This window comes from Lycorma delicatula, chromosome 5, assembly GCF_047948215.1.
Source record: "Lycorma delicatula isolate Av1 chromosome 5, ASM4794821v1, whole genome shotgun sequence".
In the NCBI taxonomy this organism is placed as follows: domain Eukaryota; kingdom Metazoa; phylum Arthropoda; class Insecta; order Hemiptera; family Fulgoridae; genus Lycorma; species Lycorma delicatula.
In genome coordinates, this window is record NC_134459.1 from 109,017,900 (window position 1) to 109,033,587 (window position 15,688).

At 32.3% G+C, this 15,688-nt stretch overlaps 1 protein-coding gene across 5 annotated transcripts in view; it reads right to left on the minus strand.

Annotated features, from left to right (window-relative positions):
• The window catches only part of LOC142325295 (A-type potassium channel modulatory protein KCNIP1-like), a 698,781-nt gene that overhangs the window by 36,583 nt on the left and 646,510 nt on the right, over positions 1 to 15,688 (minus strand). For all 5 annotated transcript variants that reach the window (XM_075366851.1, XM_075366854.1, XM_075366849.1 and 2 more), the window contains one exon: positions 12,930 to 13,142. In XM_075366851.1, the coding sequence (XP_075222966.1) occupies positions 12,930 to 13,142 (213 nt within the window). The remainder of the gene's footprint in view (positions 1 to 12,929; positions 13,143 to 15,688) is intronic.

Below are 15,688 nucleotides of genomic sequence, written 5' to 3' on the forward strand. Positions count from 1 at the left end.
CTTTGCAAATAAGGGCACTTATGATTCACTAGCATCAATTTCCCATCACCACACATTATTAATAAATAAACTGTATTTTAAGGAGCTTAATCAAAGAATTATTAGTCTGATAATAAAGAATAGAAACTTTTAATAGCATTTGTTGATAACCATTATGGATAAAACATAGCAAAAACAATGGAAGAGTTATTAAGATTTGTTATATGCACATGAACATTGAGTAGATAGTTTGAAACTCACCAGATTAGGTAAATTGTGATTGGTAAAAAAATAAACACTAACCAGAATGAAGTTTCTCATTGTAATATATATATATATATATATAGAGAGAGAGAGAGGGACACAGAGAGAGAATTAGTAGCTAGTGGAACAAAGTTACATGTGACAACTTTTAGATGCTGACTTCTTGCAGCTGGATGGAAAGCTTGTCGGCCAGCTAAAAAGCAGCTTTTAACACCACCAATGTGCTAAAAAGGGTTCTTGTGGGCCAAAGAAGACTGAAAAATATTATGTTTTTCAGTAAGTCATGTTTTTATGTTCAGGGGAAAAAGATTCCATACATTAGAAAAACAACCAATAAAAATACATCACTGCCTCATATCCAACAATTGGTTAAACATCCCCAGAAAAAAATGTTTAGGGGTTGTTTCACAATTCATTCCCTCCAATAGATGGTATGTTGAAAAGTGATGCATGTATCAAGATTCTGAAGGAAAGGGCTGTTTGTGACACAACTTAAAAACAAATCCCCACAAGGCAACAGAGAGTTCCACAAGATTTGATGCCATGCATAAAAGTGGAAAAATTTATTGACAAACAAAACACTAAAGTGCTTCCATTGCCAGGAAACTTCCCAGACTTAAACTCAATTGAAAATCTTTGGAAAAGAGTAAAAACAAAAGATTCTCAAAAATGAACTGCACTACAAAAATTGAGCTCATTGAAGCAGTAATATCAATACGGTTTCATGATGAAGAAATCAAAAACTGTGTAGTACACTTGCTGCAACAATGTTAAATTATGACGTGAAGTGATTAAGAATAAAGGAGGAAATATTAATTATTAGATATTCACAAATTGTACAGGTATGATTATTTTCTAAATAAACTTACTTTTTATTAAATAACATCCATGTTAGATTAATTTGCATGTTACTGCAAATTCTGATGCAGCAGATATATGCAAAAATTTTAAAGATAGTGGTAAAAAAAAAACTATAAAGGAGTAGGTGGAAAAATTAATTTTTATAAATATGTACATTGGTTTGCTTGCCATTTCTCCTGCCACCACCCCATTTGGTCGCCCTAAAGCATAAGACCGAATGTTTGTACCACAAATACTACTGAACCTAAACAGTCTAGCAACCAGTGTACTAACTAGGTCTTAGAGCTAACCTACAACGTGGTTCCATACACCACTCGCATGCATGTCCCACCACCCATTTGTCATAAATCACTAAAATGGGTAGGTGCACTCTGTCAACTACTAAAACATATATGTAATTATCAATAATTAAATTTATCTTGTCAAAGACAGCAATTTGCTGCCACGCCTAGGCCATTGAATGCCAACAAGTACCTGTCCACCATTAAAGTGCTTGGAGCCTTAATCTGGCTGGTAATCAGCCATATCTCTCGGTTAGCTTCCTACAGCAGCACGGTAGGAGTCTTTTCCCTTAGGCAAACTACTGATGTTGGTTGAACAAAGCAACCGCATCAAGGAACTTTCACACGGTATGATAGTGCGGCTCTTGCCCCATTGACTCACCGCTTGTGAGTGGCCAATTTTTCCCTTGACCTCTAAGTTCCAGGGTGGCCTGAGTTCTGGCCCCCCCCAAGAGCTGGGTAGTCGAACATCATGTGTTTGACTGAACCTCTCCACAGATGCACAGCTCATCAGCTGCCAGCCAGAACCAAAATAAATATTGGGTTAAATTTACATGGTTGGAGAGACTCGGCCTCCTGTTGCCCTTAAAAATGAAGGAGAGGCATAGCATCCCCCCCCCCACATCCTGTATAAATCTATACAAGGACCTTCCCTTTGTCGTGGCATGCCATTCTTGCTGCCGTGCTTCCATTGTGAGGCTGTAATGCCTCCTCCGCAGGCGGGAGATGGGCAACTGTTCGAAATTTAGAACTGGTGCATTGAGATCACTGTTCTGCTCTGGTACAGGCCCGGCTTGAAACTGCATCCAAAATACCTCGACCACCCTGCCTCTTCGCAATTTCCATATGGCCGCCTGGACTTTCACTAAATCGATTGGGAGAGCCTTTCCTAATGAAGTGGTAGCCTCGTAGGAGGTTGTTTTAAAAACACCAGTGCATACAATTAAGGTTCTGTGCTGGGCACTCCTTAAATTTTGAACAAGTCTTGATTTCTTTCCAACCTAGGCGCCCAAACGGACGCCGCGTAAGAGGTCATACTCTTACGCGAGGTCTGCCGCTACTTGCCTAATGTGGTTGCTAAACAGCAACTTTTTATCAAACAAAACACGGAGGTACTTATGAACTCAAACTCAGCTGATTAGACAGCCTTTATACTTAATACACGGGTTCCTACTGTATGATAATTTGTCTGCATATAAATATATACATGTAAAACTGATTTGATACTCAACAAATAAAATTGTTTTGTGTGGTATAAATGTCAGAAAATTATAACAGAATGATGCATAGGCATCAATTAAAAAGTATTCAGCATATTCTAGAATTATATACAACTATATAATTCGTAAGCAATTTATGTACATTTTTATTAAATTAATTTTTTTCAAATTAAATTTATTTTTGGAAACAATAAGATATGTTTAAAATAAAACAGATTTATAAATATCGATCAATTTACACACAAATTTTAGAATTTTGTTCTAAAAAAGTCAAAAGTAGAAAGAACATTTAAACTGAATTATTAAACAAAATTAGGTAGGTTTCAAACACCGTTAGTAGGTATCCTAGCCCGGTAAGGGTTAGGATACATACGTTTAAATCAAGATAAATTAAATTTATTAAATATAGATTTAATTAGGATTAAATTAGGTCAGGATAAATCTATGCTTAATTTACACTTGAATTTATAAACTTGCTTGTAAGTAAAAAAAAATTATCAAAATCCACAAGGAATAATTCAGTTTTTAGCATTTACTTCCATCCCAAAAATTGGTGCATAGAATGTTTTTAAACAGCCAAACAATCATATCTTTTCTTCAGTTAGAAGTACACTGATTATTCCTGAATTTATAATATATATTGTAATAATTTCTTGAAAAAAATTATCATACATTAGTCTAAATTGCGCAAGCTAAACGAGCCTTCAGTAAGAAATATAATTTGTTTACATCAAAAATGAATTTAAATGTCAGGAAAAGATTTTTGAAAGTGTATGTTTGGAGTGTCGCTTTATATGGAAGTGAAACTTGGACAATCGGAGTATCTGAGAAGAAAAGATTAGAAGCTTTTGAAAGGTGGTGCTATAGGAGAATGTTAAAAATCAGATGGGTGGATAAAGTGACAAATGAAGAGGTATTGCGGCAAATAGATGAAGAAAGAAGCATTTGGAAAAATATAGTTAAAAGAAGAGACAGACTTATAGGCCACATACTAAGGCATCCTGGAATAGTCGCTTTAATATTGGAAGGACAGGTAGAAGGGAAAAATTGTGTAGGCAGGCCACGCTTGGAGTATGTAAAACAAATTGTTAGGGATGTAGGATGTAGAGGGTATACTGAAATGAAACGACTAGCACTAGATAGGGAATCTTGGAGAGCTGCATCAAACCAGTCAAATGACTGAAGACAAAAAAAAAAAAAAAAAAAGTCTAAATTGATAACAATTTAAAATACAGAGAATATGTTGAGTGACTTCCAAACAAGCATCAGCATAAGTACTATATCATATCAGACAATTCATACTAATATACAAATGAGAAAACTATATATTTTATTTAATAATCTCAAAAATACTTTGCTTTCACAACAATTTTGGTTTTCCTGAATCCATGTAAAAAAAAAAAATAAATATTAAAAAAAATATTTCTTATCAGAAAATATTGAAAAATATGTAAATATTCTCAACTGATTATAACACGACCATGTCATTTGATTTGCATTATTTCATTAAATAAAATAGTCAGTGAAGCCACAATTGTAAACTTAATCATGGAAAGCAGCGATAATTAATTACATTTGCATTGATTATATAAAAAAAAAATCTAAACGTTATTTCCTTTTGAATAAATAAAATAATGCTAACCACATTATTTAGCATTTAATTAATAATAATAATAATGCTAATCACATTAAGCAATTTTTAGCATTATTTAAAATAATGCTAACAATTATTTAGGATTATAATGAAATTATTTTTTTGGTGTATGGTAGCTATATTTGCTTTTATATTATTATTATTATTATTATTATTATGTATTTTTTCTTTAATATATTTTTTTTAAATAAAGCTGAATTTCATGTAAAAAAGAGAAGTGAACTTTTGAAAATATTTGTTAATTTAAAAAATTATGCTACTAGTAAATTTATAATTTAAATTTCATATAATTTTCAGAAGTTAAATTTTGTAAGGTTGACTGGTGAAAACGTTTAGTTCTGCTTGAAATCTCTTGGGACCAATCAGTATTACATAAATATGTGATTAATTCTGTGTGAAACTCTTTGATATGGTTGTTAAGAAATGCTGAACTGACTATTTGTTAAATAATGTATGATGCACCCAAGAAGATAATGAATTAAGTAACATCACTGCTAGAAAGAATAAAATAGAAATTTGTTAAATATCTTTGACTGGGGAACCTGACAATAATATATAAATGAATAAAATAATGAGTCACTACCATGATGTACCTGTGCTTGTACTAATTCCATATCGGGATCCCTAAACTGCGTCATGGTGGAAAAGCTGATGTACAATCTAGGAGTTCTATCACTGACCACTATACAGATGCAGTAAAATTTCTCAGATGAAGAAGCAGTTTAAGCTGACTGTCTCTATGAAGAAAACATGTGAGATCAAAGTTATTTGGTTGAGCACCTCACCCACATTATCTTACTAGATGGAAACAGACAGAGATGGATTTGCTAAAACGGTAGTGACAGAAGATATGACAATAAAGAACCATTTTCTGAGAGAACTCATGGGAATGGCAGGCTGGTATCTACAATTTATCCCTTGAATAGCCAATATTTGCAGCCCATTAATGTAATTGCTGATCATTCTGGTCAACTAGAATTGGACTGAAGTTGCCAAACCCAGTTGGATCCCAGATCCAACATGACCATTGTCTTCCAAGTAGTTTGGGTTTTGGAACTGAAATATACTCTTATACAACTTGTTAATGTTCATCTTGCTTCTTAGCAAGGTGACATGAGATAAATAATTTTATATGAAGGATCTGTGATAGTATGAAGGGTAGAGTCAGACAAGTACAATCATTCAGGATAGAGAGTTATTCTGTATAAATGAATAATATGTACTAGCTCTACCTAGCATCTGAAGAAGTCATGTTAGCATTTGAAGAGGACATGTTTTTTTTTTTATTTCAACTCACAAACTTAGGTTTACACCCAGGAGGAAAAAAGCATTTGCAAGCAGCGAGTCAAATGTCACATTTGGGCTAGTATGTTTCAAACTCTATGTAGGAGGCAATACTTTGGCACTGCTCTCATTGATGCTGGAACAAAGATCTCCAACAGTCTTGGAAAGATGTCTGCCAAAGATGGGAAGAAGCACCCTGAAAAAATCAAACTCAGTGTGCTCAGAATTTTTAAAAAAGGTTTGTCACTATGCTGGTAAGAGAGCAAAAAAAATCGGAAAGCCTGCTTACAATGGTTTAGGAAATGTTTACAATAAGAAACACTGAGACAACATTACAGACTATTCTCTCCAGCGGAATTTATTTTTGCCAATTCATGGACCATTACCAAAAATAAGGTTTTATGTTCTTTCATACTTTAAAAAAAGTGAACAAATAATAATTTGTGACCACACCCTTTCTTAAAAAGCTGATAGCTTCAGTATCCTTGGTAGTGAGAAATTTAAATAATAATTTGCTACAGAGGATCTGCTTACTAGATAGAGAAGATGATTAAAAAATTCATCATGAATGGTCTCTGTAATTGTGCAGTGACCAGTGAAAATAAATCAAGATATACAATCAAATTTTTGCCCAAAAAAATCAAATTGCAGTCACCTAAGAAAGACCATGAATAGCTCATTTAATCTTTTTTAAAGAATGTCCTGTGTGATCTTCAATACTTAAAATAATTCTTTCTCTTTGTAATAAATTAAAGGGTACTAATTATACCGACTAAACCATGCCTTCATCACCTGAGGAAGTGTCACAACGATTTGTCTGTGCATACGTCATTGGTGAGTAATGGACCTCTAGGGAGCATAGAACCCCACATCAATATGGGAAGCTAATCTATGAGCTGGCAGTTCTTATACTGGTCACTAGATCATACAATTGTAAAATGTCTCACTTGATCCTCTTAGTTATAGGAGGGATCAATTGGTTTAATCACATATATGTCAATAAATTTACCTTTCAGTGGTTAAAACATTACTGAACTAGGTATGTAAAAAACCAATTTACCAGCATAAAGTATGCTCTATTCAATACACCAACCCTAGCAGGCACCTGCCACCCCAAGTGAGAATTAATCAATTAATTAATTAAAAACTAATTTAATAACCTTCTACTCTGCTAAATAGTTAAAGGTAATTTAGTGAAAAGTAATTAAAGTAAAGGAGGTTTAATTAAACTTTAATTCTTTTTATTTTCTTGATAATTAATTCACCATCAAAGTTCAGCTTTACTTGAGAATATGGAATATAGATGTTTTAGTGCAAGAAAAAAATTCCATGCCCGATCAGGATTTGAACCAAGAACTTTCCTGATAAAATGCTGGGACCACTCTTACCTTGGAAAACTTTACGAGTTTATTTTTCTTTTAAGAAGAAAAATATTTTAAACTGCCTTCTGCTACTAACTCCTGCATTAATAGTTAATGTTTTTTCGTAAATCTAAGAATAGTAAACCTTAATAACTAAGATTTAAAAAAATTAAGCAATAACTTCACATTACAATTAAAGTTGCAGTTATTTTTAAGTAATCATCTTCTAGCAATTAATGGATTAATTATTAGCCTTGCAAGAATTGAATGTTTTCCGCATTATCTGAAGTCACACAAATTTTATTGAACAAATTCCTCACTATATATAATCACAACTTCTTAAAATTCAACCTAGCTTATTTTGTTTCATAAAAACACAGCTAAAACTACAGTAATAACACAACCATGGATGGGTCAGAAAATGATAGAGAGAAAAGCTTGGTTGATATAACACTAAAATCATTTTAACGTTTTATTTACTCAATATCAAACCAAAATCCCTTTTTTATTGTTTATTTTATTACAATCAATGAAAACTTTCTATTTTACGAAAGAAATTTATGATCACTTTTACCATTATATCTTTAATACTTTTTATGAAAAGGATATACTATTTTATATCAGCATTGTATACCAATGATAAGTGATCTGTGATCCAATATGTTTTTTATAATCTGATGATACAAAACATTATATTATTCATATCAACAATTTTTACGTTCTTCATTCTTTAATTAGAATCAATAAAATAAGAAATTTCATACTATACTGGTGATTATAATTAGGTGCAAACTGCAATGTTAAATGGTTTAATTATTCAAATCCTATCATTAATTAATAGTCTTCATTAGAATAATTGAAAATTCTAATAATAATTTTTATAATTTTTTTTGTTTTATAACTAATTGCCATTTCAATAAATTTTTACTAAGGTAAGGAACACCAAAGTGATGGATGAATAGATCAGTTTGGAATTATTTCATAATTGTTTTATTAATTTAAACAAAAACAAATTTTATCAGTACATTAGTTTTTAAATTGAATTTTTTTTTTCTTTTTGCGAAATAAGCTAGATTGTATGGTAAGCATGTGTAATTGTATTTAACAATGTATGTATATTCAAAGTTGTTTTACAAATGGAAAAAATATGTTTTCTTTTACATAATAGGATCAATATATAATTAAACAGAGGTTAACATTATCTGACAAATTAATAATTAAGACATTTTATAAAATTAGTTAATGTTTGAACGAATATAAGGTGATTGTATTATTATTATTATTCCATTCTCTAGATTAACAACACGCATTTTAAATTATTTTTTTTACTTAATATTTTGGTTTTATATTTACGTGCTTTTCAAGTGATTAGTAGCTTCACAAATTGTCCGATAAAGTGTTAGCAGTCAACCAGTTCTGTTTGAAACATATTAAATTGATTTTTCCAAAAACTTATTTAAATTAAAAAAATAGACAGAAATTATTATGGTTCTGATTTCCTAACTAGAAAAGCCATCTATTAGAAATGGCGCGGTTCTCATAGTTTACATCCAACTATTTCTTCTCATATTTCTTTCTTTTATATGAATAAAAAAATAACTAACTGATTTAATTTTTCTGTAGATGATGTGATGCATTGACAATTGGCAAAGTAAATGTAATGCGAGTTAATGCTTAAATTTTTAAATATTAGTTATTATTAAGGTGGCATTTCCTAGGATTCATAAAACAAAATACTACTGCAGGAATTAATAATGGAATGCAGCTTAACATATCTTTTCATCTTAAAAGAAAAGAATAAACTTTGTTGATTCCATGGCGTGTTTATTTGGGTAAAATATATTTGTTAAAATACATTTTTTATATTACATGAAATTTTATTATTTTTTCACATATTAACAATTTTTACTTGCATCCAATAAGAAAATTAAAGATATAATATGGTGGTATATGGAATATAAATTTTTTAGCGTAAGGAAAAATTCCACACCTGATCAGGATTATAATCCAAAACTTTCCTGATAAGATACCAGTAAATATGTGGGGCGGCCGAAGTCCTCACCCTCTCGGCTGCAATCCCCTTTACCTTTAGCTTCTTTGATGCTTTCTGTATCAGGTAGTATATTTTTGTATAAAAAACATTGGATCTGATTACAATCAGAACCAATGTTATCTTTAAGTAAAATATGCTGAGCAGCAAACTGATTATTACTCGTGAAAACTAGCCAAGCAGAGAGCTAAACACAGAACGTTTAAGTTGTATTTATCATGAAACAAAAAAGTATAACACATTTGTTTAAAATTTATCATCAAGAAACAGTAAATATTATAACAAGATCAGTATAACAGACCTGGCTAACAGATTCCTTCCAATTAAGAAGAAAGTATGAGAAAATAACAATGAAAGGAATCCAGAAGGGATCCTTTTAATAGGCTAACAGATCCTTTTAACAATCGTTCATACTGTCAGTAGCACAATTCCAACAGATGTTTGATGAGAAGGGTTACCAGATCAGAGTAGGAATTTATGGGAAATTGTATGGGTGTGGAAGATAATTCTCATGCTTCAACAGTTAAAGAATGTGGTTGGTTCTGCAGCTCAAGGTAGATATGACTGCTAAAGGGATAAAGTCAATATGAAGTGAGTATAAGTTAGTGCTGTGAGGAGTATTCGACGTGATTATCGGTCACTGTGCAGTAAACAACATGTGAAGTGACATCACAAGCATTCCAGTGTGAACAGGGGTAAATGCTGGAAGTTGTTCAGTGTGTTATTGGTACTGTGACAGTGACAGTATTAAATTCATTCATAAATTGTTAGGTATTTCTATTGTAAACAAGAAAGGTATTTGCAGTGAATGGAATTGTATGAACCTTAAACTGGTCTAATCATATTTTGTTATTAATTCAATATTAACTGTTAATATTAGCGGTCATTATAATGTCTTTAGTCAGTGGAATTGTATTCTAGTTTTTATGATTTAATTACCTTTAAATAAATCCTGTCATTAGAAAATCTATTTTGTATGTAGTTTATTGAGTTTTTTAAAGGTTTAGAGGAATCGACTGCTATGGTCATTTGCCCCTTCCACATCAAAAAGAAAAAACTTTTCCTCTACTAAACAAACACACGCGACATAGTCAAGATCTAGTCTTGTCAAAAAGAGCATCTGAAGATAGACTTATCAATCATTATTGAAAACCCCAAAAAACACATCATAATAAGGGTGTAAAGGCCCTTGTTATTTCAAAACCTTTCTAACCATTTCTTATGACATTTTGTAAAAAAATATCAAACACATCAATGTGATAAAAATTAAAATACACATTGAAAAGAGAATTTTTAAACACAAGATGACATGGGTGTAAAGAGGATCCTTGCCACTTAACATTATACAGATCACTTATAATGAAACATCAATATGGCATATCAGAAGTGTCATGTTAATCAGAAATTAAAATACACTTTTTATTATTAGACTCTTCATGGAAACATAAAATCAATTTCTTCTTCAATTCTATCGCATTGGTTTCCCTATAAGCCATTCGTTTTTTCCACATTCTAAAGGCCTCGATGTCGAATTACAAGGTATCTGAGGACTCGGATATGGAGTCTTCAGATCTTCCACTATAAGTCGTTGAGGATCTTCTGCTGCCGGCATCAAACGGCACCGGCTCCTGTGTGCAGTGAGAAGTACATCTCAGTCCGGACCAGGCGCGCTCGCTGCTAAAACATGTGGACCGGCCGAAGTCCTCGCCCTCTCGGCTAAACGCCTTCGTGCTTTCGAAGATTCCATTATTGGTTGTTTAAAATTTTCCTTTTCCAATATCTTCACTTCTGGTTTCGTGGATCCCTCGATGGGGATTTTTTCTACCTGCTCTTCTACTTTAGATGTAGTTGGCTCAGTCTTTCTCCCAGTTACTTTTTCTTTTGGCTTAACTTGTGTACTAGTTGTAGGCTAAAACTTTGGCTTTACGAAGTTCTTTTCTACAAGAACTTCTGCTTTCTTCTGCGTCGGCTTTGGACTATTTCCTCTTGATGGGCGTCTCTTCATTTTTTGACAATTTGTTCAACCATATTTGCGAGGACTGGTGCTATTTCTGATATTATGCCCTTTGAAGCTACAGGAGCCGCAGCAACCTTCGCGTATGACGGAACTTTGGCGTTGTGCTGATCACAATCAATCTAGCTTCCAAGTAGCTAACCTTTTGTATCGCCTTGACTTCCTGAATAGCTATTTCTGACTTGTAAGTAGAAAATTTTGTGATCTCGCAAAGTGGTGTCTATGATAATTGAAACATACAGGTGAACGTACATCATACGACCCTGCATTAGTCATCAGGATGCAATTGGCTCACCACAAATGCAGATTTGTTTCCTGGTACATCTCGTCGCGTAAGTCCAAATCTTTGACATCCAAAGCATCGCAATGAAGTCGGTATGAAAGAACGTAATCTAATTTAAGAAATCCTGCCTTAATTTTCTCCGGACACTTCGGAGAAAATTTATTGAAGGTCAGAACGTGCGACGCAGAGGAAACAAACTTCCCGTTTCGTCGTGTATTTAATCGTCGACATGCAGCAACTCCTCCAGCATTTAACTCTTCAACGATTTCCTCTTTGGTGCAGTTCAAAAAATCTATACGTACAACACCCTTTGAGGTAATTAATGTACCATGCCATCTGACCTCAATGTCTAGTACTCCAATTTTCTTCGCTTTCAGTAACCGTGATGATTGTACGTCGTTCATGGTTTCTACAAATATTTTAACTGCAGTCTTCTTAACATCCTTTACCGGAACTCTAGTGGCTTCCGTGATACCGCGAACTATCATAAAAGGGCTAATCTTCGTAAAATCGTTGTCCTTTTTATTGATAACAAGATATTTCGGAATCGGTCCACTACTTTTCGGTCGATCTGACTTTTCCAAAACAAAAATCCTTCTTTGTCGCTAAACTAAACACTCTTCCTCTTCTTCGCCAGCGAAGACACAGGCTCTCCAGGACGAGAGTTTTTACACTGACCCTCTGCCACGGAAGTTGATACATCTACGTGTTTAATCCTATGTTTCTCCAGTCAATATGTCATACGGTATGACTGACATATTAAATGTCAGATGGTATTGATTATTATTATTGTTGTTTGTTATTTATTCCCGTTTATTATTATTATTGATTTGCCTTATTCTCTATGTTCTTAAATTAAAAGACTGTATTCATAAAAACATTTTTATTTGTTAGTCTCTCAATAACCTGACCGAACGGCGAATACGCAACAATATAAATTTCCCTAATTAAATCTAAATATTTATATTTGAAGAAGTTATTTATTACAATAAGTATATAAAAAATGATAATACATTTTAATTTAAAAGAATTAATAATGAGAAATATAACTTATTATCAAAATAGGAAACTTAATTGCCTGAGCTTTCAAAAAGAAAAAAAAATTATTAATGAAAATGTTAAATCTAACCGTTAACAAAAAAATGTAAAACAAGAACTGTAATAGCACCACACTAACAACAGATTAACTTCAACTTGAAAGTGATGTGAGAGCGTCGCAGTGGACTTTCATTTCGACGTCGTACATCAATTGTCAAAAGCTTCAGGTACATTTTGAATAGAAGTTAACAAATTTTCCAAAACACGAGTAATTCAACTTAGAAAGAATAACATCTATCAGTTTAATCACATTGGTTAGATATTGATGAGACGCCTATCTTTTTTTATCTGACCGCTCAGATACAGATAGTTAAATAGGTAGTTAACAAATATAGGTATATTTTCTATTATAATATAATTCATTTGAAATAGATTGTTAAAATTATGTGGTTTATTTTTTTCCCTTTAATTAGAGATCTTTTTTTATTTCAAGCAATGAATTTTTAAAATGGGAGTGCGTCTTAGAATTAAGTAAATACGGTAATTTCTAATTAAAAACTGTAATCTCAATGTAAATCCTAATATCATAATGTATAGGTTACATATGCATTATTTAAGATAAAAATTATTGTTTTATTACCTGAAATATTCTGTCTACTTTAGCAGCAACAGTTCCTTCTTCCAAACTTGGATCGGTAAACTTTCCCATCAAATCATAAATGGCAGTTACAATATCCGTCATCTCCTCTCTTGTTATTCTTCCATCACCATTTATATCGTAAAGAGAAAATGTCCACCGAAGCTTTTCATCCAGTGAACCCCTAGAGAGTATCGATAAACCCTGCACAAAATCCTGAAACCATAAAAAAAAAACAAAAAATGTATTTCTGTAAAGACTAGTTCAACATTTTTTAATTATAGATATAAATAACGGGCTTTACGTTTGTGTCAAAGAGTTGCTATGTTTAAAAGGGAATTCAATCTTAAATTATATCTTAAAATTAATCGTTCGCAAACGATTCTGATTCCCAGCATTAAATTTACCTTATGTATCAGTGTTACAGCGTTTTACTGGGTGGTTATTACCCGTTAATCTATGCCATGACGAAAGAGCTTACAAAGTGCGTCTTGCGGGTCGAAACGCCTAATGAAACCCACCATTCGAGTTTTCTTAATTCTAAGGAGAACCTATAGTCACATATTTTCTTAAAAGGATTTGGCCTTAGAGGCGTCCAGAAATGTTCTTACCGATGAATACTGTAAATTATTGGTTGCTTGATCTTCTAGGTGACACAGATATCAAACCGGCAATTGTTATTTAATAGTACTTACTTACTTTTTGTTCGGTTTTCTGGTGCGAGGCTGCTGTTATTATGGTGCGCAAGGCTACAACGATGACTTTACAGATGGCATAGTAAGTTATGTAAAAGTGAATGAAAAGAGCCTATCATGTTGAAACTGTCCCTTACAGTATTTAAGCGTTTGCTGAACTTGAATGGGGGCGGATTGCAATAAAAAAGTAATTTTTAGTTAATTATTTAAGGTTACATTTTAATTTTATTAAAGTTAAGTTTTTAATAAAGGTATGTATTATGTATTTTCTGTAATACTATATTTATAAAGTTGCAGATCACAGCTCTTAAAAATAGCTATTTCGTCACACAAATACCTGTTGGTTATAATATGCTAACATCTATTTCATGAAGAAAACATCTTTGAGTTTGGTTAAAGTTGAGTAAGACCACTTTCGTAGGAGGTGGTGGACAGTACGTATGTTGGATGTGAAAACATAACCATGGCGAGAAGGGAAAACTGATCTTTCTCAATTTCTAAGTTAGTAGCAAAGGAAAAATTTCGGTTTACCAAACATGATTATATCACAAATTAGAATCATCATACTACAAAGTATCCCAAATTAAAGATTCTTTTGTCTTATAGTGTAGTTAAATTTTAAATTGATACATTTGAAAGACTTAATTATAAAATCTTAATTAGTGTAAAAGATGAATTTTAAACTAGTTGGGTAACGTTACAGATTCTAAAAAAGATTACTAAAAATATACTCGCAAATAAAACAAGGGATAAACTCAAGAGATTCGGTAGATATTAAGAATAATATTTCATAAAAATGTTTTTTTACATCATATTTAGATAATTGATTTTAGCTAATCGGATGTCTAAATTGTCTCCGTATTTCTTAGTTTCAACATTTTCCATTCTCGTACAATAAAATAGTATAAAAATAAATTTATCGAAGTTAATAATATTACTAAATACAACTACATGAAACGAAAAAAATTTATTTAATTTTTGATTTATTTACTAATAGTTATATTTTCCTTACCCAATATTTTTCCAAAAAATATTTAATCTCACAACGAATCAGTATTTTAACTTTATTAGGTAGACTTCATAAGAAAGCTACCTATTATAATGGGTACCATGATTCGACTTCCGAAAATTTCGATATATCTTCGCGTTTCACAAGACAAAAAACATCATAGCTCCCTTAATAGGCACAGTGTCGAATTGGTTTAAAGTGGTGATTTAGTCCTGCAAAAATTACCTAAAATTTTTTTCTGAAACAATTTTTTTTATGACTAATCCTTACGGCAAGGGATGACCCAAAACCAAAAAATAAACAGTAAAAACAAAATATCTGTATAACTTTCTTATTAAGTAAAATATCGAATTCGTTTAAAGTTCCTACAATTCTTTAGATAAGGGCCGAAGGGTGGAAAAGATGTGGTTTCAAAAACAATAAAACGTCATAGCTCCCTTAATAGGCAAAGGATCAAATACGTTTAAAGTGGTCGTTAGTCCTCTAAAGTTTACCTAAAGATTTTGTCTGAAACGATTTTTGATATGACCACTACTTATGGCATGGGATGACCAAAATATTGTTGGAATTGTAAGAAGAGGCTTCCCATACGCTAAACATGTGAAACTTGTTTACGTATGAAACCATTGTCGTATTGAGTGAATTTGAAGTGAACGCATTTAAACTGCTGTGACTTATTACCGTGTATATTTTAATTTTTGCAAGTGACAATATTTTATTGCCAAGAAGTGTCATTTTTCTGTGTTATCCTTGCTTAATGTGAAAGTGTTTATATATACCTAGACTTAACAAGAGAAGTTACCAACAGTGAAAAAACTCCAAACGGGTGAATCAATATTTGGCGAGGGAACGTGAGGACGTAGATAAACACAATTCCAGCCAGTCTCAGAGGGAGGCTCGTCTTCAGCAGGTCAAGAAAAACCAACAGAAATACCGTAGGACATGGGCAAAGCGCACTACTCAACGTGAGCGTGAAAAGTCATCCTACCAGATGCGTCTTCTTTCTCTCACAAATCCTCAAATAGGTGTGTTGTCAAGGAATTCAGGATAAATCATAA